This window comes from Centropristis striata, chromosome 5 (assembly GCF_030273125.1).
Source record: "Centropristis striata isolate RG_2023a ecotype Rhode Island chromosome 5, C.striata_1.0, whole genome shotgun sequence".
Taxonomy (NCBI): domain Eukaryota; kingdom Metazoa; phylum Chordata; class Actinopteri; order Perciformes; family Serranidae; genus Centropristis; species Centropristis striata.
Window position 1 is genome coordinate 40076512 of NC_081521.1, and position 27266 is coordinate 40103777.

The window sequence follows — 27266 nt, forward strand, 5'->3', positions numbered from 1 at the left end:
GTCCAAAGGTAAGTGGTGAACTGCCAGAGGGAAATAAAAAAAGGTAAGCTTAACCAAAACTGAAAAATAATGTACATTTCAGAATTATACAAGTACGGTAGGCCTTTTTCAGGGAACAAGAAATGGGTTAACAACTTAACTCTATGGAGTCTTGGGCTATTTTGTCCATTTTTGAATTCTTTTCATGTCTTTGTAAGTCATTTTGTGTCTTTTTTTGGTCATTTTGTGTCTTTTTTTAGTCATTTTGTGTCTTTTTTTGGTCATTTTGTGTCTTTTTTTAGTCATTTTGTGTCTTTTTTAGTCATTTTGTATCTTTTTTTAGTCATTTTGTGTCTTTTTTAGTCATTTTGTATCTTTTTTTAGTCATTTTGTGTCTTTTTCGGGTCATTTTGTGTCTTTTTGTGTCTTTTTTTGGTCATTTTGTGTCTTTTTTTAGTCATTTTGTGTCTTTTTAAGTCCTTTAGTCCAACATAAAATGTGATTTTGAATCTTTTTTTTAACTTTCAAAACACTATCATGCTCAATAAAGAATTTTAAATGTTGCAAATGTGCATTCATTTCAGAGTACACTGAGACATTAAACTGCATCATTTTCAATTCAATTCTGGAAAAGTTGGTGTGTTCTAAAACTTTTGACCGGTAGTGTATATACTATGAAATATTCCATTTTCCACAAATACATTTATAGTTTTAAACATGAAAAAATACTGTCCTGAAAAAGCCTCTAGAGCTAAACATAATGTGCTGCTGAAAGCCCTAAAGTAGCAAAGTAAAAAAAAACAAGCAGGCACACCCTTTCACTGTCAAAACATAACATTTCAAAATCACCAGAGCATGACAGTTTCATGCAGTGCAATAATCCCATCTTCAAGCAAGCAAAAACCAACCTCTACTACGCAATCCTTGGTTTGTGGAAAGTGGCCACACTACAATATATGGCTCTACATTTGTGAGATATTTAAGTCCATGTACAAGTACAAAAGTCAACCATTGGTGTCCACTATTTCTTCAAACATCCAGTCAGATCAGTCTTTAATAATCACAATCTGACACTGAAGAGCAACAAAAGTCCCAGTCCAGCAGTGCCTTTTAAAGCTGTATGTTTTTATCTTGATCTTTCTGGTTACAGATGCCTGCCAAGGTCTTGAACTTTGGTCCCAAGTCGTTGAGAAACATCAAATCATCTCCCAGGTTGCTTAGCGACAGCTGATCCAGTGACTGGCTTCTGCTGCCCTGCCCCTCATAGGCATACTGGTAGGGTCTGTAGACCGGGTGGTCCACCTGCTTTTCCTCAACCATGTACATTCTCTGTGAAATTTAGGGAAATAGAAAGATTTTTTTGGATCACAAAATCAATGTGAACAGATATATAAGATACATATACGTATATGAAGACATTCATCCTGGAAGTGTAATGTTAAAGGCACTTCTTTCATTGCCCAAATAAATATAAATATTTTGTGTTGTTGTTTCTTTTCCTTGTGTTGTTGTTTCTTCTCCTTTCATATGTATGTGTGCGTGTGTTTGGGTATGTATCCAAATGTGGGCGCGTGTATGTATGTATAATTTCGCTGTATAGGTAAATTATATTTATGTAATACAAGACATGTTTAGACAAGGATGTTAACTTGTCATATTTAAGGAGAGGGGGTGGGAGTTTATAAGTTTTACTTCTTCTCACTCCTTTTTGAATATGCATTCTGTCATGTTAAATGTTTTGTCTGACTCTTTTTTTATTTCATTATTATTTGTTTTCATATTCGAAGTTTGATTTAATCTCATTAACTCCATGGAGTCTTGGGCTATTTTGTCCATTTTTTAATCCTTTTCATGTATTTTCGTGTCTTTGTAAGTCATGTTGTGTCTTTTTTGGTCATTTGTGTCTTTTTGTGTCTTTTTTGGTAATTTTGTGTCTGTTGTGTCTTTTTTAATTATTTTGTGTCTTTTTTTGGCATTTTGTGTCTTTTTGTGTCTTTTTTGGTAATTTTGTGTCTGTTGTGTCTTTTTTTAGTTATTTTGTGTCTTTTTTTGGCATTTTGTGTCTTTTTGTGTCTTTTTTTGGTCTGCTTTGTTTTTACGTTTGGATGTGATGTAGAAGCCATGTTTTGGCGCTTTTGGAGACTCCAGAGGGTTAACTACATCACAGTTGTTGGCTGTGTCCAGTGACACTACATGCACTGTAAAAAAAAATCTGTTTAATTTACGGTAAAATACCGGCAGCTGTGGTTGCCAGAATTTCACCGTTAAAAATACAGGGAGTTTTCTACTGTAAATTTAAATGTAAAAATCAGCAAAAATTGTAATTTAGACTGAGTAGTGCCTTTATTTTTAGGGTGATTGTGTCCTTGTGACATTATGGTATTTCTCCATTCATTTTACATGAAAAAACTGTGTGTTTTCTACACTGTAAAAAATATTCTGTTTAATTTACGGTAAAATACCGGCAGCTGTGGTTGCCAGAACTTTACCGTAAAAAATACAGTGAGTGGGTTTTCTACTGTAAATTTAAATGTAAATATCAGCAAAATCTGTCATTTAGACTGAAAAATCACTTGCCATTTTATCCCTATTGTGTCTCTTTTTGGTAATTTTGTCTGTCATTTGATAATTTTACGTATTTTTTGGGTCATTTTGTGTCTTTTTTTGAAAATTTCATGTCTCTTTTGGTCGTTTTCTGTCTTTTTTTTTGTCATTTTGTGTCTTTTTAGATAGTTTTGTGTCTCTTTTGGTCATTTTGTGTCTTTTTTTGATGGTTTTGTGTCTCTTTTGGTCGTTTTCTGTCTTTTTTTTGGTCGTTTTGTGACTCTTTTGGTCATTTTAGGTCCTTTGTTAGGTCCTTTGGTCTGCTATTATTTTTAGGGTAGTTATGTCCTTGTGACGTTATGGTATTTCTCCATTCATTTTAAATGAAAAATCTAATATTTTTTACAGCAAAACTGTGTTTTCTAAAGTTTATGACAGAAAAAAGTAAAAGTTTTGTGCTATTCTTTGATTTACGGTAATTAAAAGTGTCTACTACGGTGATATTACATTTTTAATTTCACGCCCTATTTCTGATGTAATTTGACATTGTTTTACTGTAATTTCTACAAACATTTTTTACAGTGTACAGTCTAAAAGTTTTGCATTATTCCTTGATTTATGGTAATTACAAGCATCTACTACGGTGATATTACATTTTTAATTTTACGCCCTATTTCTGATGCGATTTGATAGTGTTTTACTGTAATTTTTACAAACATTTTTTACAGTGTGTGGCTGTAAGACCATCTCTTACCCTGTCGATGTGATCTGCCATGATTTGGTTCGACCTCAGGCTGAAAGAGCGGTTGTACCTTGATGAGCCTCCCTGTTAGGTGACAGTATTGTTAGCTCTTATAGGCAAAATATACTGTATGTGCATTTGAAATTGTATACAGTCCTTTCAGAAAGGTTATATTTAGCTACGTATTAAAAAATACTGATTCAACAAGAGCACAATTTACCTGGTAGGAGTTCATCCTGTGCGACATGTACTGAAATCAAAGGAATAAACAAATTAAAAAATACATGGACATGATTAGACGTGTGCTATATTTTTTTGTATAGCTCAAAAAACGTCCTCCCCCTTATTTATTCATGTACAGTGCTTAACAAATTTATAAGACCACCTTTCATAAAAACGAGAAAACATAAATATTTTAGAAATCTAAAATGTTGTTTTATTGTTATTTATTTGGCAAATAACAAGCGGAATACACCTTTTTATACCCAAATTTGAGCTGGCTCATATTGTATTTATTTTTACAGTTTTTTCAACATGAAAATTCATGGATAATAATTAGTATATTTTAGCATTAAAAAATATCATTTTGGTTAAAAAGCCTCTACATACTGGTGTTTTAACCATTACAGAAACATAAAAAAATTATTTTGGTAATTACTAATGCTGTTAATTTAGGACAGCTGTGGCATAAACCTGTGTTCGAATAAATTTGTTGAGAACTGTATGTTTTAAAAGAGGAAACGAAGATGTATTTATTTCTGCTTTATTTAGCCAGGGAGTTTCCATTGAGATACAAGATCTCTTCTTCCAGGGAGTTTTGGTCGGAAGACGGAAGCACAATCAGCTTCACATTAAATACAATTTCACATTTTCATTTTCATTTGAATTATAGTTTACATTAAAGCAGCTATTCTCAACCTTGGGGTCAGGACCCCAATTGGGGTCACGAGATGATTTCTGGGGGTCGCCAAATCATTTGTTTTAGTCTTTTTGGTCACTTAATGTCTTTTTTTGTTCATTTTGTGTCTTTTTAGGTCATTTTGTGGTTATTTTGTGTCTTTTTTGGTAATTTGGTTTCCTTTTTTTTTGTCTTTTGTGTCTTTTTTTAGTCATTTTGTGTCTTTTTTTGGTAATTTTGTTTCTTTTTTGGTAATTGTGTCTTTTTTTTGGTAATTTTGTGTCTTTTTTTGGTAATTTTGTATCTTTTCTGGTCATTTTGTGTCTTTTTTGATCATTTTGTGGTCAATTTGTGTCTTTTTTGGTAATTTGGTTTCCTTTTTTTGGTCATTTTGTGTCTTTTTAGGTCATTTTGTATCTTTTTTGGTCATTTTGTGTCTGTTTTTGATCATTTTGTGGTCATTTTGTGTCTTTTTTGGTCATTTTGTTTCCTTTTTTTGGTCATTTTGTTTCTTTTTTGGGTGATCTGAACTGTGCATGTGAGATTGTGTTCAGTGAGCGGGGGTCACGGACAACATGCGTGTTAAATTGGGGGTCACGACTCAAAAAGGTTGAGAACTACTGCATTAAAGTAACACACGGGAGATACACAAATCAGCAAAACAGTAAAAAAAATTCCCTCACAGCAGTTTGTAGAATTCTTATACTTTTCATGTCTGTGCAAGACAGTCTGCAGATAACAGCCATTGCTCATGTAGCATTAAAACACAGGTGGTAGCGCCCCCTTGTGGATTTAAGGAGGCATTGTTCAGAGTCTACAAACACACACCTGTCAGAGCAATGAGATGCAACCTATAAAACAGGAAGCAAACAGCAAAAAGGGCAGCTGTTTGTAGTCACTCACCGTGTTCGCCCCTCCCTCACTTTGGATACGGTCTCTTCGGCGCTGCGAGGTCATGTTAGAGTGGTTCTGTAGGGAATATACAGTGAGGTTAATCAGGGTGGAATAGCATAATAGAGGGCAGCAACAGCCCATGCTTTTTATAGCTACAGATTTAGGTAGACATTACTCTAAATCAGCGGTTCCCAAACTTTTTTAGCCGTGCACCCCCTTCTATGTCCCAACCAAGGTTATTATAGTTAACGAAAACTAACGAAATAACGAAAACTAGAATTGAAGAAACATTTTCGTTAACTGAAATAAAAATAAAAACTAGAGTTTTTAAAAAAACGATAACTAACTGAAACTGTATTGTGTGGTTACAAAACTAACTAAAATTATTGTGAAAATGTCCTTAGTTTTCGTTTTTATCAACTTTTTTCATTCATAATTCAGTGTTTCTATTTGAAAATGCAACACATGGTGAATATGTTTACTGAGACTGGGAACTAGAACCAAAATTCAAAACACCTGGAACTGTAAGAGTTAATAACCTTATTGGGGCTGAAATAAATAAACCAAAGGAAATAAAGGCAAAATTTATTATGACCTCTTTGAATCTGGCAGCCAACATATAGCCCATTACAAAAAAACTAAAACTAACACTAAAACTAATAAAAACTAAACTAAAACTAAGCATTTTCAAAAAATAAAAACTAAACCAAAACTAGAAAACTCACAAAACTAAAACTAACTGAATTTGAAAACAAAAATTCACAACGAAATTAAAACTAAAACTAATGAAAAATCCAAAACTATTATAACCTTGGTCCCAACCGGGTTGACGCACCCCCCAATCCCCCACACCTTCAAAAAAAAAAAAAATGCAAATAAGATTTTTTATAGCCATATTAAAGGTGGAGGATGATGACAGGCTCAGGATCAGAGGCAGAAAGAAGATCAGTTGGGAAAATGTTATAATATTTTGAGCTGCGTTGAACAAAAATTGTAGCAAATTTAAATGAGCGTGGAGTGAACACAACCCCGTCATCATAACACAGGTTGGAAAAATGATACAAGAACAAGAAGATAACTTCTTCTACGCTTCATTATAAGATCAAAAACAACCAAAAATAGATGCAAAAATGACCAAAGATGACACAAAATTATCAAAATAGACACAAATTGACCACAAATACATGTAAAAATTACCAAACAACCAAAAATAGACGCAAAAATGACCAAAGATGACACAAAATTATCAAAATAGACACAAATTGACCACAAATACATGTAAAAATGCACGCACCACACTTTGGGAATCCCCAAAAAAATCATCATAATTATTTGTCTTGTAAACACACTGCAGAAGCTGACTCACCATGTTGAAAGCTGAGCTGTTGTACGTGTCCATTTCCTGGTTGAACTAGTTGATAATAACAGCATTTTAGTTGAGTAAAGATCATTTAGAGAGGTTAATCAGGGTGGAGGAGTTTAGTAGAAGGCAGCAACAGGCCATGACATTCATTGTGACACATTTGAGAAAACATTAGTCTAAATCATGATGATTATTTGTCTCGTAAAAAAACAAACACACAATGGAGGCTATTTATAGAGCAGTTACTCACCATGGTGAAACCGGAGGTGTACGTCTCCCTCTCCGGGGCCATTGCTGGCGCTGCCTGAACCATCTAGTTAATAATAAGAATATTAGTTTTTCAAGCAGTGACAAGTTGAAATTACATTCTTATTTGGCCTATGGCATTTTACAAACATTGTACCAAATGTATCATGAATCCCACAGTGACTCTTAATAACTAAAGTTTCATCAGTACGTGGATTAAACTAATATGTCCACTAGTGCAGTAGTTCTCAACCTTTTTTGAGTCGCAACCCCCAATTTAACATGCATGTTGTCTGCGACCCCCGCTCACTGAACACAATCTCACACGCACAGTTCAGATCACCCAAAAAAGAAACAAAATGACCAAAAAAGACACAAATTGACCACAAAATGACCAAAAAAGCCACAAAATGACCAAAAAAAAGACACAAAATGACCAAAAAGGACTCAAAATTACCCAAAAAAGACAAAAAATGACCCTAAAAAGCCACAAAATGACCCAAAAAAGCCACAAAATGACCCAAAAAAGACACAAAATGACCAAAAAGGACTCAAAATTACCCAAAAAAGACACAAAATGACCCTAAAAAAACACTAAATGACCCAAAAAAGAAAAAAAATTACCAAAAAAAGACACAAAATGACTAAAAAAAAGTAGCAAAATGACCAAAAAAGTAAACAAAATGACCAAAAAAGACACAAATTGACCAGAAAATGATCAAAAATATACACAAAATGACAAAAAACACACAAAGTTACCAAAAAAAAAAGACATTAAGTGACCAAAAAGACTAAAACACATGAACACTTTAACACAGTGGAGACAGAGCTGACTTCCAAAATGATTTGGCGACCCCCAGAAATCATCTTGCGACCCCAATTGGGGTCCCGACCCCAAGGTTGAGAATAGCTGCACTAGTGTACCACCAATATTTATCTCACAGTCAAAAGCTACTAGTGTTCTACGTGTTTGTAGACTCTCTGGTCCTGTTCAACCTTTAGCTACTTGTTGCCTAATCCTGCATAACCCCTATAATTTAGTTTCTTTATGTAACTTCTTTCTGTAGACTTTTAGACTCTTGCCTTTTTGACACACCCTCAAAATGTGCACACTCACACACCTTAAGGCGGCATATCTAAAAACATCTACAGTGAACAGGGCATTGAGGCTGGTGCTGGTACCTTCATGGTGCCCATTTTCACGCCATCTGTCACATTGATGTTCTCTGTCGGGGTCCGGAGAGTGGGCTCAGACTGGCAGAGAAGAGAGAAAAAACACATTAAATAAATAGGTTAGTTGTCCATCCATTTTAAAAGAAATTGGTGTAATTGATAGTGTAGTATATTTTATGCTACAAATGGTATAATTTATGTTACTTGTAATATAAGAGTTTGCTTTACTAAAAGGCCTCAGCATGACCTCTAGATCATGTAACAGCCAGAGTCTCCATGTAACAACTGGTTCAAACCAGAATAATGAACATTAATATCTGGGAGTTGTCAGACATAGAGGCGTTGGAATTTTTTGAATATATACAAGTATAGATTGTATCCTTTTAAGGTTAAAAAGTAGACTTGGCAGTGTGCTTGTGCCCATGCGCTGCATATGGGCTGGAACATTCGAATTAAATGATCTTAACACAGACAGAAAAGCCAGAGAGAACTGAGGGCTCCATTGGAGGGACACCTTTTTTCAGCAGCCTTGAAATTGACAAAGTTCTCCTCCGCTGTACCTAGGCAGTGTACACTCAAAAAAATAACTCATTGGATGAACTCAATTAAATTGTGGGCAGAATTTCCATCCAACAAATATATGTAGCCCAAACTCAAAACAAGTGCATCGATGCAATATAATGTATTTGAGTTAATGTAGCTCACTTTTTTTTTCATTTGGTCGAACTCAAATTAAAAACATGTATGTATTGTATTTAAATTGAGTTACCTCAACTCATTTATGTCGAGGAGAGCTAAAATAAAGAAATTGTGTTCGTTCAACCTAAAAACATAGAATTGGAAAACTGAAAGTCATTCTTTTTGGGTTGAAGGGAAGGACAGGGGGAGTAAATTAATACATTTTAGGTTACACTTCTTAAACTACTTTTGATTTGATTTTAATTGATATATTTTCATTGGATAAACAATACATTAATGTGTCACATCTAAGAAGGGCTTGAATCATTTTTTTGAGTGTATTCTGACGTTTGATAATAAAGAAAACTAAAAGGAACTTCGACTTGGTCTTTAATTCGCTTTTCTCTCTCAGAGAGATGGTAAATTTACACCACAAAAGAGTAATATAGCGTACTCTTTTACTCCCTCTAATCCCTTACCTTGCACTCGGAGCCTCCTCCTTCCTGGTTGTATTTGATGAGGGTCTGGTTGCCTTCATCCTGCACCATGGGCAAGTGCTGGAACTCCTTTTTCCCACACTGACACATAAAGATGAGGAGCAGTACTGCAGAGATACATCAAAACACCACTGTTGAAACATGTTTTCACCACTTAACTGCCACTCAACTGCCATGGGCAATAGTAGCCTAAATTAACCAGAGGGAATAAGCTGGGTGGGGACTGTAAAAGAGCCGCTTTTGCTCCTCCTGAATGACTAACATTAAAATGCTTATGAGCTATAGGCACTTAAAGGATTGGCTTATATTAGTGACTGTATCTACAGAGCAAGGTTATAATAGTTTTGGATTTTTCATTAGTTTTAGTTTTAATTTCGTTGTGAATTTTTGTTTTCAAATTCAGTTAGTTTTAGTTAGTTTTTAGAGTGAGTTTTCTAGTTTTGGTTTAGTTTTTAGTTTTTGAAAATGCTTAGTTTTAGTTTAGTTTTTATTAGTTTTAGTTTTTTTGTAATGGGCTATGTGTTGGGTGCCAGATCCAAATAGATCATAATAAATTTTGCCTTTATTTCCTTTGGTTTATTCATCTCAGCCCCAATAAGGTTATTAACTCTTACAGTTCCAGGTGTTTTGAATTTTGGTTCTAGTTCCCAGTCTCAGTAAACATATTCACCATGTGTTGCATGTTCAAATAGAAACACTGAATTATGAATGAAAAAAGTTGACAAAAACGAAAACTAAGGACATTTTCACTACAATTCTACTAAGTTTTAGTTAGTTTTGTAACCACAAAATACAAAGAACAAAAACAAAACAAAAAACAAAAAACAAAAACGTTTTCACTGGTGAAATTTATACTGTCATTGTTCTTTTTTAAGCCATCAGACTCCAGAGACAAAAACAGTTATTTTACCTCTCAGAACACAGGAGTTTCAGGTCACCAGCTGCCTCGATTTGTGTGTTTGTTTGTGTAGCTTTGGTGTTTTAAAATCATACTTTGGGTTTCCCAAAGTCATACATAAAAAAAAGAAAAAAAAAAGACCTATTTAGGCAGCAGTTGAACGGCAACTTGCATGTCCTGTCAGGTAAAATTACTGTTTTTTTACTGTCAAAGGAGTCTGGAGGCTTTGATGAGAGCAGAGATAACAGCTTCATTCATGAAAATATTCCCAATGTACATCACTTTAAACTGAAGGTAATACTCTGACTATGGATAAGTACCTCTTAGTCAGTTAATCCAAACTTTCCCTTTAACAACCCAACAGCTCCAGTGAAACTAGTTTGTGGCCAATTGTAACTGCACTGCAAAAAAGGCAACTTGTATTTTTTGGCCTAAAAAAGTGATTTAATTTGGTAAAACTTGGAAATATAAATTACTGACATTTAGGGCAATAATGTAAGTTAGCACAACAAAGGAAGCCAGTTGTCTGCTCAAAAACAAGTTGGTGAGTTGTTGTTACTTATATCTTTAAGTTGGGGTTCACAACAAGGGACAATAGTTCTGATAACTCTTATTTCTTTGTTGGGAAATTCAGTCATTAGCGAAAGCTAGCGGCTAACTGATGCTAGCGGCTAACGGATGTTACAGCTACAAGAGTAGCCATTAGCGTATCAATGCTAACTCAAAATTGTGGTGACAACATTAGCTGACATTCATAGCGGCGTTACAATCGTGCCAGAGAAATTCAGAGTTGAGCAAACTCAAAAACAAAACTTAAAATATTTAGTTTAATTGTCCAACTTAAAATTTTATCGAAGTTTGTTGCCTTGAAATTTTGAGTTCACCCATCTTTTCTTTTTTTTTGCAGTGTGTGACTTTCTAAAAACCAAGAGCTTTACCAAGAGCTTTTTTTTCAGTGAAGCTTCCCTCATACCCTGAAAGGTTTTTTTTTTATAATTAAGAGCTTAACATAATTGGCGATATATTCAAGGGTGCAGTACATGCATAGGCTAGCATAAATTTAATGGAAGGAGTGTCGCCGGATAATGTATGAATGGATGAATGAAAGTTTAACGCCTGCACACCAACTGCAATCCACAAATTTGGTTCAACCATTGGAAATCGTGTGAACAGAATGACTTTGATTCGAATTATCAGAATCAATGTCTTTATATTTAAACTTAGCTACTTGATTTGTTTGTTTTAAATAATCCATCCTTATGCTCTTCACCCCTCCTCTACTTAAATGAATGGCTTATCTTTGTTCGAGTATGACTTAACCCTCTGTTGTACACATTATGATGCCAGTTAGGAAAAAAATGTTTGGAGTGTTTTTTGTCTTAAAAAAGACTAAATAAACATAATCTGCAAAACAAATTCAGAAGTTTTTGGGGTACCATTGTACCGTAACGGTGCACAAGTGAAAAAAAAGAGTTTAATAAACATTTAATACAATTTTTAATAATAATTACATGTTTTTTAATAAACATGTAAAAGATTCAGTAGCTTCAACCGGGTACAATACAAAACATTTAAATTTAAAAACATTATAAAAGGAACTTTTTTAACCGGTTTCCTGTCTAAATTTTGCCTGTAGGAAACATTCTACCATTGAACCAATGATCCATTGAAATGAAGTGTATGAAACTATCAAAAATGAAGGTTTACTCACCTATCAGTGGGAATATATAATAATATAATATATATAATATATAATATATAATAATTTTGTTCATTGCACCTCATTTGTTTCATAGCACCAACATTTTTATACTGTATATTCATATTTATTCTGCACTGGAATTCTATTCTACTCCTTCTTTAGACACTTTATATTTTATTGTATTTTTATTGTATTTTTATATTTTATTGCTTGAAGTATGCCTAGGTTGTTCTTTTTACTTAATTGTGTTGTTATTGTCTATGTGTGTAATGCTGCTGCTACACTGTAATTTCCCAGCTTGGGATAAATAAAGTATATCTATCTATCTATCTATCTATCATATTTTTTCCAGATGTAAAAGGGCCACGAAATAATGATTTGAGTGATTTTTTTGTGGCGCAAAATGGCAAAGCTGTTTACTTTGGAAAAGTCTGCAAAATAGGGTCAGTATGGCCTTCTGGAGGTCATGTGACAAATTAAAGCATTGTTATTGGTTCCCTAGACTCTTCCCTCTTTTTTAAAGTATCCCATCACTCAAAAAGATGCATTGTAGAAATTTGACAGGCCAATAATGGGTATGTACCATAGAGGGTTAATGTTGTCAGGGATTGCCATGCTTACACAAAAATGAGAGGAGTCCGAGAAAGATCAATCCAATGCCTGCTGGTCCAAGGCTGGTTGATGGCGGCGCTTTGGGAAGGCAAGACTCTCCGTCTCCACAGTCACACACCATCACTTCCACTTTGTCACTGGTAACCGCACCCTGTTGGTCCTGAATCACCAGGGGCACTGAGTAGTTGTCATAAGCAAGTTCCCTCAGGCAAACAAGCCCAGCTGCTTCACCTGGTGAAGAAAAGAGAGTATATACAATATATATATACACTACCGGTCAAAAGTTTTAGAACACCCCAATTTTTCCAGTTTTTTATTGAAATTCAAGCAGTTCAAGTCAAATGAACAGCTTGAAAGGGTCCAAAGGTAAGTGGTGAACTGCCAGAGGTAAATAAAAAAAGGTAAGCTTAACCAAAACTGGAAAATAATGTACATTTCAGAATTATACAAGTAGGCCTTTTTCAGGGAACAAGAAATGGGTTAACAACTTAACTCTATGGAGTCTTGGGCTATTTTGTCCATTTTTGAATTCTTTTTATATCTTTGTAAGTCATTTTGTGTCTTTTTTTTGGTCATTTTGTGTCTTTTTTTAGTCATTTTGTGTCTTTTGGTGTATTTTTTGTCATTTTGTGTCTTTTTTTTGGTCATTTTGTGTCTTTTGGTGTCTTTTTTGGTCATTTTGTGTCTTTTTAGTCATTTTGTTTCTTTTTTTAGTCATTTTGTGTCTTTTGGTGTCTTTTTTTGGTCATTTTGTGTCTTTTTTTAGTCCTTAGTCCAACATAAAATGTGATTTTGAATCTTTTTTTTACTTTCAAAACACTATCATGCTCAATAAAGAATTTTAAATGTTGCAAATGTGCATTAATTTCAGAGTACACTGAGACATTAAACTGCATCATTTTCAATTAAATCTGGAAAAGTTGGTGTGTTCTAAAACTTTTGACCAGTAGTGTATATATATATATATATATATATATATATATATATATATATATATATATATATATATATATATATATATATATATGTATATATATATACATATATATACACTACTGGTCAAAAGTTTTAGAACACACCAACTTTTCCAGAATTTGATTGAAAATGATGCAGTTTAATGTCTCAGTGTACTCTGACATTAATGCACATTTGCAACATTTAAAACTCTTTATTGAGCATGATAGTGTTTTGAAAATAAAAAAAAGATTAAAAATCACATTTTATGTTGAACTAAAGGACTAAAAAAAGACACAAAATGACAAAAAAAAGACACAAAATGACAAAAAAAAGACACAAAATGACCAAAAAAAGACACAAAATGACTAAAAAAAGAAACAAAAAAGACCAAAAAAGACACAAAATGACCAAAAAAAGACACAAAATGACTTACAAACACATGAAAAGAATTCAAAAATGGACAAAATAGCCCAAGACTCCATAGAGTTAAGTTGTTAACCCATTTCTTGTTCCCTGAAAAAGGCCTACTTGTATAATTCTGAAATGTACATTATTTTTCAGTTTTGGTTAACCTTACCTTTTTTTATTTACCTCTGGCAGTTCACCACTTACCTTTGTACCCTTTCAAGCTGTTCATTTGACTTGTACTGCTTGAATTTCAATAAAAAACTGGATAAATTGGGGTGTTCTAAAACTTTTGACCGGTAGTGTATATATATATTTGAAGAGGGATAGACAGACAGATATGTACTAACCATTGGCAGGGTCTAGTTTCCAAAGCTTCTTCTGATCATTATCACCCAGGGCGAAGGCAAAGGGCCCAGCGAAAGGAGGGATGTCGGCGTCCTGAGCAGGAATCATCACCTTTGTTTCCTTGTTTCCACACAAAATGACACCATTGCTCAACAGTTGAGGGCTGTTGTCATTCAAATCACCCAGGTGGACCAGGACAGTGCACGTTCCTGTGGCTGGAGGCTCACCTTGGTAAACACAGCAAAGAAAGGCAAAAAAAACAAAAAAACACACTTAATTATTGTAGGTATTTAACAACATGGTCTCACAGGAATCCGTGAAATAGCCACGGATTTCGCTTAACTCAAAATCCGTGGAATAGCCACGGAATCGCTCAAATTTCCGTGAAACTGACACGGATTTCGCTACAATGCAAGTTAATGACAGTCATGTTTGTAGAAATTACAGTAAAAAACTGTCAAATTGCATCAGAAATAGGTTGCAAAATTGAACATTGTACATCACCGTAGTAGATACTTTTAATTACTGTAAATCAAAGAATAGTAAAAAACTTTAAATTCTACCGCCATAAACTGTAGAAAACACACAGTTTTGCTGTAAAAATATAAAATTTTCATGCAAAGTTAATGGAGGAATACCATGATGACACAATTATCCTAAAAGTAATGGGATTATTTTGTATAAATTACAGTTTTTGCTGATATTTACATTTACATACGCTCACTGCATTTTTTACGGTGATGTTCTGGCAACCACAGCTGCCGGTATTTTACCGTAAATTAAACAGATTTTATTTTACAGTGTGGTTTGTTCCAAGTCACGTGACTTTCAAGGTCCCGGCGGTCAGAACAAAAAACATGGCGGACAGTTCTCTCATTTTAGTGAAAAAAAATCAATATTTTGTCTTTGTTTCTGCATAAAAATTTATTTTGATCACATTTCTAGCGAGAAATATATGTTTTATTTTCTAAATATTCACTCAGTGAATGTACATAATCACTTTGTATGTTGGAATAGCCACGGGATATGACTGTCATTAACTTGCATTGTAGCAAAATCTGTGTCCGTGTCAATTTTGTGTCTTCTGGTCATTCTGTGTCTTTTTTGATAATTTTTTGGGATTGTTTAGTCATTTTTTGTCTTTTTTGGTAATTTTGTGTCTTTTTTTGTATTTTTGTGTCTTTTCTGGTCATTCTGTGTCTTTTTTGGTCATTTTGTGTCTTTTTTTAGTCATTTGGTGTCTTTTTTTGGTCATTTTGTATCTTTTTTGGGGGGAAACTTAAGGAAATATGCTGCACGTTGAATTATGAGAATGAAGGATCCAGTTCCACTTTTTTGGAACTTCCTATTGGTTTGTGTCCATTTTTAGTGAAAAAAAAAATCAATATTTTGACTTAGTTTCTGCATAAAAATGGATTTTGATCACATTTCTAGCGAGAAATATATGTTTTATTTTCTAAATCTTCACTCAGTGAATGTACATAATCACTTTGTATGTTGGAGTAGCCACGGGATATGACTGCCATTAACTTGCATTGTAGCGAAATCCGTGTCAGTTTCACGGAAATTTGAGCGATTCCGTGGCTATTCCACGGATTTTGAGTTAAGCGAATCCGTGGCTATTCCACTGATTTCTGTGAGACCAGGTTCGTATTTAATTGACCAGAGTAAAACATTATGAAACGTATGACTTATAAGGATACACAGTAGAGCTCTCCCATACCATTATCTATTGAACCGATGACAACTTTGTAAATGCTGTCATCATTAACAAAGGGTGACTCCCGGTCCATCTTCTTAGCTGCAGTGATCGCTCCTGTTTTCTCATCAATGGTCACCCACTCAGCTGGATCTTCTAACAGCACATGCCTAATCAAAGGACAGCAGACACATATTATAACTAGAAAATTTTAATTACAGCTACTGCAAACCGAATTTGGGGCTTTGTTGTGCACTGTAAAAAATGTTTGTGGAAAAAACAGTAAAAAAACTGTCAAATTGCATCAGAAATAGGTCGTAAAATTCAACATTGTACATCACCGTAGTAGATACTTTTAATTACTGTAAATCAAAGAGTAGTAAAAAACTTTAAATTCTACTGCCATAAATTGTAGAAAACACACAGTTTTGCTGTAAAAATATACATTTTTCATGTAAAGTTAATGGAGAAATACCATGATGAAACAATTATCCTAAAAGTAATGAGATTATTCAGTATAAATTACAGTTTTTGCTGATATTTACATTTACATACGCTCACTGTATTTTTTACGGTGATGTTCTGGCAACCACAGCGGCCGGTATTTTACCGTGAATTAAACTGATTTTTTTTTTACAGTGTGTGCAACAGTCAAAATGCTAGTGGTACTATATAAATAAAGGTTGATATAAGTTTTTTGTCCAGAATTTGTCCACTAGAAAGAAGGATGGATGGCTGGAGAGAGAGAAATGCTCAGTAAAGTAGAAAGAATAACAGTAAATATACACAGAGAGACACAGTAAATATACATATCAACAGTAGAAGACAGAAATGTATAGATAGAAAAAAACCCACAACAAATAGAATATATAAAAGTAGCTCAAGATAGAACAACAACACAGTCATGCAGTATTTAGACCATATGTAAAAGATGGATGACATGACAATGTCCCATAAGGGAAGTCAATAAAGGTAATAAATCCACACAGCTGTTGGTTGTTTTGTTTTTATTTTAATTTTATTTTTTCTTCTTTTTTTTTGTTGGTACAGTTAGATTGTATAAATTATATGTTGATTGTAATTCAATGATTGTAAATATTGCTTTTTTTTATTGTTATTAGTTTTTCTTTTCTTTTAAAATGAATAACAGAATTCTAATAATTTATTGTAAATATTGCTTGTTATCTTTTTTTCTGATGCTTGCTTTGGCAATATATACATTGTTATGTCATGCCAATAAAGCCAATTGAATTTATTTTAATTTAATTAATAAATCCAGCCCCCTCATCGGACACGGGCCAAATGAAAACAACTTTTCTCAAATATGATTTCTGTCTTTTAAGGTAGTTCTGATCACGCTGATGTACAGTGATAAACAAATTTATCAGACCACCCGTCATAAAACAGGAAAACAGAGATATTTAAAAAATGTTTCAAAAGCTTGTTTAAAACTAAAATGTTGTTGTTATTTATTTGGCAAATAACAAACTGGAATAATTTGACATCTTAATGCAGAAATATTAATGTGCTTTACTTTTTTTGTAAAAGCTTCTACACTGTAAAAAAAACTGTTGTTTTTACGGTAAAATACCAGCAGCTGTGGTTGCCAGAATTTTACCGTAATAAATACGGTGCAACTTTTTCTAATATTACGGTAAAATGATATTAACACTGTTGATTTTGCATTTAAGATTGCCATTTTATTCCATATTTTACCGTAAAAAATAAGACGTTTTTCCATCAAAAGAAACGCTGTTTGTCATATGGCAGATATGATTGACAAGAAAATACTTTATAAATGCTGCATAGATTAAAGATTTTACCATTAAATATTACAGTATATTTTTGTTAGAGATATGGTGTTTCGTACATTTAACAGTAAGAAAATGTATTTTTACAAAAAATAAATGCTAAAAATTACAGTGATGGCTTGTAAATATGTTAGTATATTTTTTATATTCACTGTGCCAGTGTATTTTGCAGTAAAGTAATGTATTTTTCAAAAAAAAAAAAGAAGGAAAAAATAGTGTTTTGGCTGATATATACATTTAGGGTGTTTTATTGTTACTGAAACTGAATTAACCCATTTATCATTTTATGGTCTTTTACTATCACGGTTCAACAGTTTTTTCACCGTAAAATCTACAGACGTTTTTAACAGTGTACATACTGGTGTATTAACCATTACAGAAACATTAAAAAAAAGATTTTGGTAATTACTAATGCTTTTGATTTTGGACAGCTGTGGCATAAACCCGTGGTCTAATAAATTAGTTAAGAACGGTTAACGGTTTTAAAAGAGGAAACGAAGAGAAGTGGTCGCCACCAACCTGATGTCCTTTATGTCATTGTCGTCATCGTAAACCTCTGGAGTGAACAGCACCTTTCCTGGGTTCTGCTCCTCTTTGGCGTACACGTCAAAGTGTTTTTTCTTATAGTAAGGCGGGTCATTGATGTCAATCACTTTTATTGTGATGTTGGCTACATCATAAACTGGAGTTTGGTCTGTGACAGGAACAAATTTATCATCACAAATAAATAAGGGCTGCTCATTCTTCACGTTGACCAGCAGGTTCACCATCTTAGTCCTCTCAAAGTCTTTGCCCTGGAAGAAACACACAAGTTTCGGTTAGTTCTGGTGCAGCAGCAGGGGTGTCAAACTCTGGCCCGCGGGCCAAATTTGGCCCGCAGTGTAATTTTATTTGGCCCGCGAGCCAATATCAAATTATTATATAATTATTGTAATATAAAAGCTGACCCGCCGGTATTATACGGCACATTTACCGCTAATACTAGATTTATTATTGTTATTTTATTTTTAAATGTATTAACCTGTTGAAAAAGTTTATTTTGATATTTAAATCAGAAGGATGCAAATAGAAAAGGGGCATACGATTTTTATTTAATTTTTATTTAATAAATTAATGACATTGATGCGTTTTTCATTTGAAATTAGATTTTGCATGTCTGCACTATTTAGTTACATATTGTATGTTTATAAGCGTTGCTGGTTCCATATTTAATGTTAAAGCAAAACATGTGTGTTTATTGAACCTGCTGACGGATCATTTAAAAAAAATCTAAAAACAATAGGCATATATGATTTTAATTTGTATCATATTTGATACATCAGTTCTTTTCGTGCAATTTGTTGCTCACAGTTTGTTTTTCTTGAACTAACAAAAACATATAAAACCCAACATTTTTAACCTTTTAAGGCTTTACTTTCTTACATTTTCCTCAAACATGCAAAATATTTTTTTCCATATAACACAACATCATACATCTGCTGATATGAAGTTTTCACGCAGCAATGACTGATCCACCAGTGGAATCTGCATATCATTTTTGCTATATCTTGTATTTTTGTGCAATTTGGTGCTCAGTTTTTTTTTCTTCAACACATGTATATGTCAGGTTTTTCAGGAAAAAAATATCACACTGATGATGTTTAGGTCTCAAAAACTTGTGTATCAAATATGATACACTTGGCTTTATAGGGTTAAAAGGTTTATTTTTTCAATGTTGGCCCGCGATTTTATTCAAGTTTTAAATTTTGGCCCATTGTGCATTTGAGTTTGACACCCCTGTTGTAAAGGAATACAAGATTATATTAGCGTGAAAAAAGCAGAATTACCTTTATGACACTCAGGATACCCTCATTGGTCTTGGGGTCAGTTTTAATTTCGTAGTTGCCATCTTTATTCCCTTCGATGATTTCATATACAGCTTTCCAGCCAGGAGTTTTTGGAGTATCTTTGTCATCCACTGCAACTCTCAGAAGATCGTTTTTGGTGGTAGATTCCAACACTTCGCCGTTGTACTGGACAGGCAGAGCAGTTTCATCTTTAACATCATAACATAACTCTACAAAGCAAGTTTTTAATAATGATAGGAATAAAAGATCCGTACATTCTTCGCCTTGAACGTCGGTAGGTGAGAGTTGGCGTCACCAATGTTAAGAATAACAACAGCAGTGGAGGTAAGGGACACCTTTCCATGATCTTTTGCTTGAAGGACAATCTCGTACTTCTTTACTTTCTGAAGCAGAAAGATGATATTTTAGTCATTAGATCAACAAATGAGTATGTGTGTATGTACACGCATGTGCATCTGATGTACACTACTGGTCAAAAGTTTTAGAACACACCAACTTTTCCAGAATTTAATTGAAAATTATGCAGTTTAATGTCTCAGTGTTCTATGAAATGAATGCACATTTGCAACATTTAAAATTCTTTATTGAGTATGATAGTGTTTTGAAAGTAAAAAAAAGATTCAAAATCACATTTTATGTTGGACTAAAGGACTAAAAAAAGACACAAAATGACTAAAAAAAGAAACAAAATGACTAAAAATGACTAAAAAAAGACACAAAATGACTAAAAAAAGAAACAAAATGACCAAAAAAAGACACAAAATGACTAAAAAAAGAAACAAAATGACTAAAAAAAAGAAACAAAATGACCAAAAAAAGACACAAAATGACGAAAAAAGACACCAAAAGACACAAAATGACTAAAAAAAGACACAAAATGACTAAAAAAAGAAACAAAATGACCAAAAAAAAGACACAAAATGACTAAAAAAGCCACCAAAAGACACAAAATGACTAAAAAAAGACACAAAATGACTAAAAAAAGAAACAAAATGACCAAAAAAAAGACACAAAATGACTAAAAAAAGACACAAAATGACTAAAAAGACACAAAATGACTTACAAACACATGAAAAGAATTCAAAAATGGACAAAATAGCCCAAGACTCCATAGAGTTAAGTTGTTAACCCATTTCTTGTTCCCTGAAAAAGGCCTACTTGTATAATTCTGAAATGTACATTATTTTCCAGTTTTGGTTAACCTTACCTTTTTTTATTTACCTCTGGCAGTTCACCACTTACCTTTGTACCCTTTCAAGCTGTTCATTTGACTTGAACTGCTTGAATTTCAATAAAAAACTGGAAAAATTGGGGTGTTCTAAAACTTTTGACCGGTAGTGTAGGTAAAATAAGTCACTCACATCGTAGTTAAAACATCCTTGCAGCACCAGTCTGGACAATCTGCTGTCAATCTTTTGGAAAGTAATCGGTGGTTTTTGCGGCTTTTGTGACAGCACAGTCAAGGTGATTTTAGAGTTGGAGGTGTTCCTCTGATCTGCATCAGTGATTGATATCTCCACTGGCAAGAACCCTGCAGGAAGATGAGGAATATGTTACAAAAGAGCAGGAAGTGGGGAATGTGAGAAAGGCAGAACAAAAAAAGAACATATAATTATTTTTGTTTGAATTAGAATGATGAGCATTTGTGCAAAACTCACCCTCTTTTGTATTTTCTGGCAATTTGACCTCCATTCGAGGTTGAAAAAACTGTGGTGCATTGTCATTGATGTCCTTTATTTCAATATCAAATGCTAATGAATTGTCTATTGGTAATTTGGTGTCTTTGTTCAAGATGTCGAACTTGATCTGTGGGTAGAGGTAATCGTGAAAAAAGGATTGGTTAAAAATGTACATAAAATGAGGGCTGCACAGTTCATTGAAAATGTATTAAAAACTGCATAATGGACTACACTGTAAAAAAAAAATCTGTTTAATTTACGGTAAAATACCGGCAGCTGTGGTTGCCAGAACTTCACCATAAGAAATACAGTGTAAATGTAAGCGTATGTAAATGTAAATATCAGCAAAAAAACTGTATTTTATACTGAATAATCCCATTACTTTCAGGATAATTGTGTCATCATGGTATTTCTCCATTCACTTTACATGAAAATTGTTTATTTTTACAGCAAAACTGTGTGTTTTCTACAGTTTATGACAGTAGAATTTAAATTTTTATGCTATTCTTTGATTTACAGTAATTAAAAGTATCTACTACGGTGATGTACAATGTTCAATTTTACGACCTATTTCTGATTTAATTTGACAGTGTTTTACTGTAATTTCTACAAACATTTTTTACAGTGTAGTGCAATATTCAAATCACAGGAAGTGAAATATTTGTTATAACGTGTCAAAATATTATTCTGAATATAATATATTATGGTGCTGCAGAGGTGTCTTGGTCTACAAATTGAATTCCACAGACAAAAAAAATTAAATATTGAATATTTTCAATGAAAATTAGAATACTATATGTCCAATATCTTGATCTTTTTTAATATCTGTCAAAATTAGATATTTTTCTGAATAGTGCAGCCCTACATAAAATGTATTTATCATCAGAGGTGTAGGTAATGCAGCATCAGCTCACTTTATAGCGGTCCTTTGTCTCTCGGTCCAGAGATCTGTGGACGTAGACTTGTCCACTGGTCTCGTTGATGCTGAATACTCCCACTGGCTTGTCAGTCACACCCTCTCCACTTAATTTGTAAATCTGCCCCTCTCTCGCCGTCCTGTCGTTAAACATCTGGTGATAAGACACAAGCCATTGAGCTGTGATTGTTTGAATATTTGGCCAAGCCAGGAAATTATTATGTTATGCCACGTTGATTGGTAATTTAATTTAAAAAATGTTGTCCTCACCATCGAAACCTTTTCGGGGAATGGACCTTTACCTTCCTCTTCTACTTCAATTGTAGACAAAACCCACCTTCTTTTGGAACGCACCAAAATGTCCTGTGGAAACCAAAATGTAGGTTAAACATACAACACTGTGCAAAAGTTTTAGGCAGGGGTGAAAGATAAGAATGCTTTCAAAAATAGAAATCTTAATTTTTTATTTTTTTTTATCAATTAACACAATGCAAAGTGAGTGAACACAAGAAAAATCTAAATCAAATCAATATTTGGTGTGACCACTCTTTTTCTTCAAAGCATCAATTCTTCTAGGCATATTTGCCTAAGACTTTTGCACAATATGTAATAATAATAATAATACATTTTATTTGGAGGCGCCTTTCTTGGCACTAAAGGACATTGTACAAAAAGATAGAAAAGATTCAGCAATAAAATACAATAAAGTAATATATAAAGTAAGATAAGAATGCTTTCAAAAATAGAATTGTTAATTATTTATTTTTTTATCAAATAACACAATGCAAAGTGAGTGAACACAAGAAAAATCTAAATCAAATCAATATTTGGTGTGACCACTCTTTTCCTTCAAACCAGCATCAATTCTTCTAGGCATATTTGCCTAAGACTTTTGCACAATATGTAATAATAATAATAATACATTTTTTTTGGAGGCGCCTTTCTTGGCACTAAAGGACACCGTACAAAAAGATAGAAAAGATTCAGCAATAAAATACACAGAATTAATAACAATACAATACAAAAGATAGATTGGACAGGGTAATTGTGATCAGAGGGAATAAGCAGTTTTAAACAGATGTGTTTTGAGTTGTGATTTGAAATGGGGGAGTGAGTCAATGTTCCTGTGTCATCATTTCTGCTAGAAGCAAAACATTTTGACAGGAGTTTGCAATTTCAAACATAAAGCCGTTACCCGATTGTCACGCCTGTTGCGGAAACCTTTCAGAGACTCTGCCAGGGCTGCCAAGGCAACCTGAGAGGAAACAGAGAGGAAGAGATAAGATACACGGCATGTCAGGCTGCCTTCCTGTCAGAGAGCATACACACATCAAAACGCCTTCATGTGTATGTGTGGGAGGAGACCTGAGGTACCAATTTATAATAATAATAATAATAATAATAATATACACTACCGGTCAAAAGTTTTAGAACACTCCGATTTTTCCAGTTTTTTTTAATTCAAGCAGTTCAAGTCAAATGAACAGCTTGAAAGGGTCCAAAGGTAAGTGGTGAACTGCCAGAGGTAAATAAAAAAAGGTAAGCTTAACCAAAACTGGAAAATAATGTACATTTCAGAATTATACAAGTAGGCCTTTTTTTCAGGGAACAAGAAATGGGTTAACAACTTAACTCTATGGAGTCTTGGGCTATTTTGTCCATTTTTGATTTCTTTTCATGTCTTTGTAAGTCATTTTGTGTCTTTTTTTGTCAATTTGTGTCTTTTTTGGTCATTTTGTGTCTTTTTTTTGTCATTTTGTGTCTTTTTTTGTCATTTTGTGTCTTTTTTTTTTGTCATTTTGTGTCTTTTTTTTGTCATTTTGTGTCTTTTTTTAGTCCTTTAGTCCAACATAAAATATGATTTTGAATCTTTTTTTTTACTATCAAAACACTATCATGCTCAATAAAGAATTTTAAATGTTGCAAATGTGCATTAATTTCAGAGTACACTGAGACATTAAACTGCATCATTTTCAATTAAATTCTGGAAAAGTTGGTGTTCTAAAACTTTTGACCAGTAGTGTATTTTTCAAAGCACCTTTAAAAAAAGCATTTACAAAGAGCTTTGACAGACAAAAAAAAAAAGGCAAAAGGCAAGGTAACAACAAAAAGGCAAATCAAAATCAGGGTAGAATGAATAGAAGACACCAGGGGAATGAACAAGTACGAAAGAAAAAAAGTAAAGAAAAAAATAAAAATCCGAATACACAAACACAAAAATGCAAATAAATGGGTAGAAGCAATATAAACAATAAAACTCTAAAAAATTAGATAAATAATAGCACAAAGAAAATAATTTAATAATACATTTAGATTATTCTCAGCCTTCCAAACAATGAAAATGTATTAATTTCCTATTAAAGCTATTGTATAAATTACACTGGAAAAGCATGCGAGTCACTACATATACCTATAAAGGTTCATATTCATAACTCCTAACCGCGTGCAGTCACTGCATACAAACGGGTTCCAAAAAAGTAACACTACTCTTAAACCTACCTGGGCAGGTGGGTTTTAAGACTTTAATGTTCAAACTTTTGTGTTAGTATACACTCTGAATCCTGAATTTAAAACATTCTTAGTTATTTGGAATCCAGGTTGTATTTTTAGTGACACTGATGTTAGAATCACGTACGTCTTGTTTTTCTATTTTTTGGTGTGCATCCCACAGCCTTCTTAACCCTTTGATGCACAACATGGGTCTAAAGTGACCCGACTGAGTTTTTAATTTTCTATATCTTTACAATAAATTAATTTCATCATTCAGTATTCCAGGTTTTCCTAAATCAACTTGTTTTTGATCATCATACATCCTAATATTTTGTTTTCATTTCTTACTTTTTGAATAAAAACCCTTTTTGTATCACTACTCAATGCACAGCATGGGACAAAAATGTCATTATGGGGTACTGTGTGTATAATTTTAAGGAAAAATGAATTTAATCAATTTTGGAATCAGGCTGAAACATAAAAAAATGTGGAAAAAGTGAAGCACTGTTAATACCTTCCAGATACACTGTATGTGTGACAAAATGATACATAAACACGTTAAATATATTAAATATATGAGTGTGTAAAGTAACTATTTGAAACAAATTACTATTATTATAGTATTAGGTCATTTAATTTTAAATCAAATTTGGATGAATGAGTCATTTTTGACCCATGTTGTGCATCAAAGGGTTAAAGCCCCAGTAATAACAAAAATTACTAAAATTGGTGGTGAATTTCTATTATTATAATTACTCTTTTTCTTTTTTTTAGGTACACTGTAAAAAATGTCTGTAGATTTTACGGTGAAAACTATTAAACCATGACAGTAAAAGACCGTAAAATGATAAATGGGTTAATTCAGTTTCAGTAACAATTAAATACTGTAAATGTATATATCAGCCAGAACAGTATTTTTACAGGTTTTAAATTAAAACAACTACAACATTACTCTATTACTGTAAAATACATTGGCACCGTGTTTGTAACAAAAAGCATCACTGTAATTTTTGCATTTATTTTTTGTAAAAATACTTTTTCTCACTGTTAAATGTACTAAACACCATATATCTAACAGAAATATACTGTAATATTTAATGGTAAAATCTTTAATTTATGCAGCATTTATGAAGTATTTTCTTGTCAATTATATGTCAAATCTTTTGATGGAAAAACCTTTTATTTATACGGTAAAAAATGGAATAAATGCAACCTTAAACGTGAAATCAACAGTGTCAATATCTTTTTACCGTAATATTAGAAAAAAGTTGCACCGTATTTATTACGGTAAAGTTCTGGCAACCACAGCTGCTGGTTTTTTACCGTAAAAACGACAGGGTTTTTTTTACAGTGTAGCTGACAGTATAGTTAGTATAGTTATAGTACAGTCACAGCTGCATCTTTTTATTTTAACTTCTTCATACTGCATCAATGTTTTAGCAAATATTTCCTTGTTCCTGATAAATACTTCCTATCAACAGGTGTTTCAAATGACCGTAAAACCAGGACAAACATTACTGCGCCTATAAAAATAAGTATGAGTTGTGTAACACCTGCATACCTTTAAGTCATAGCTGATTCATTCACACACTGGCAGCAAAGTGTTGAGTTGTCCCTGTGAATTACTGTCAGTATTTAACAATATTTTTTATCTCCAGGTGCAGCATAACTGCAGGACCGCAGTGGGAAGGTCAGAAAAACACCTCAAGGTTCAAGATTAAAGTTACAACTAACATAATATCAGTAGAGCATGTACATTATACCCCGATTCAATCATATACTGGGTTTCAATTGTGTTTTAACTTGGTGCTGCACTGTTAAGGAGTTCATGTCACTGTGTATACAGTGTGTATTTCCATTATATAATACGCAAAACTGGTTTTACTTGATGACTACAGTACATCCCCCTCTATTCGCCTGCAGAGTTTTTAAACTTAAAGAACAGCTGCAAATATTAGAACTACTTGTGTGTAGACCTTTTTGTGCTGTTATTCACAAGTTTACAAGTAATCACAAGCAAATTAAAACTCTCTCAAAGCAATTATTTTGTGCTGAAAACATTTGCTTTGCTGTTTAATTATAACCTAATAATAACCTTCTGTAATTTCCCAGCTTGGGATAAATAAAGTATATCTATCTATCTAATCATGCCTTGCCTTGTTTTCTAAATACAGATAATAAAAGGATTTCATGCCTACCAACAGAAGCAGCGTTTGAACGGTCCTCATCTTGGCCCGCTCTGTGTTACATCCGTTGTGCGAGTACTCCAAAACAGTCAAAGTCAGTTTGAATAATATGAGCGCAGAAGACAGCCCACAATGCCTGCAGGCAGCAGGTTGGCTGACTGTGTGGTTCACAAAAGGCTGTTTGTTCGTGCATGCAGTTATGTGCAATATGATCTCATAATTGCTGAGTTTGTACATATAGAATGCATGTGGTATGCTACCTGTTTATTGGCTTCCATGTATAGATGTTTGGGTTTGTTTTTTTTTGAATGACAGAGAGTTTTAGGTACTAGAGAATGTGGACTTTCTGTCTGTGCTGAGAAACAGAGCTCGGCTCAGGTGAACACCCCTCCAGCTCTATAGCTCAGGTTACCATGTCTTATTAATGTCTGCTCTACATCTCACGCAAATGTAGCTCCGTTTCAGAGGTCTTTGAGTTATAAATAAAGTGACATCTTCGTTTGGTACACTTTGTTCTTTTTCTGCATCCGTATTTCCTCATACGTGCTGGATGTGGATGCCATTAGGCTCTAGATTTCTCTGTTTTTTTTAACTTTTGCTCATCTTTCAATGTGAGCATTGATGCCAGAGATCAGAGCACAGCACAAAGCTATAGGGAGTAGTACTTGAGTGTTTATGAAACAAACACACACACACACACAC

At 33.4% G+C, this 27266-nt stretch overlaps 1 protein-coding gene across 1 annotated transcript; it reads right to left on the reverse strand.

Moving 5' to 3' along the window:
• Window positions 1-407: 407 nt before the first annotated feature.
• Window positions 408-26606, reverse strand: cdh26.1 (cadherin 26, tandem duplicate 1). The gene is made up of 19 exons (XM_059333081.1): window positions 26577-26606; window positions 23084-23143; window positions 22159-22251; window positions 21887-22042; window positions 20952-21099; window positions 20655-20824; window positions 19548-19676; window positions 19273-19458; window positions 17966-18240; window positions 15660-15805; window positions 13939-14163; window positions 12236-12457; window positions 8997-9121; window positions 7849-7920; window positions 6671-6733; window positions 5067-5132; window positions 3486-3515; window positions 3278-3349; window positions 408-1308 (listed from the first exon to the last, which is right to left on the reverse strand). Exons 1-19 carry the CDS (start codon window positions 26604-26606, stop codon window positions 1090-1092), a joined length of 2487 nt encoding a protein of 828 aa, XP_059189064.1. The 3' UTR covers window positions 408-1089.
• Window positions 26607-27266: the final 660 nt, after the last annotated feature.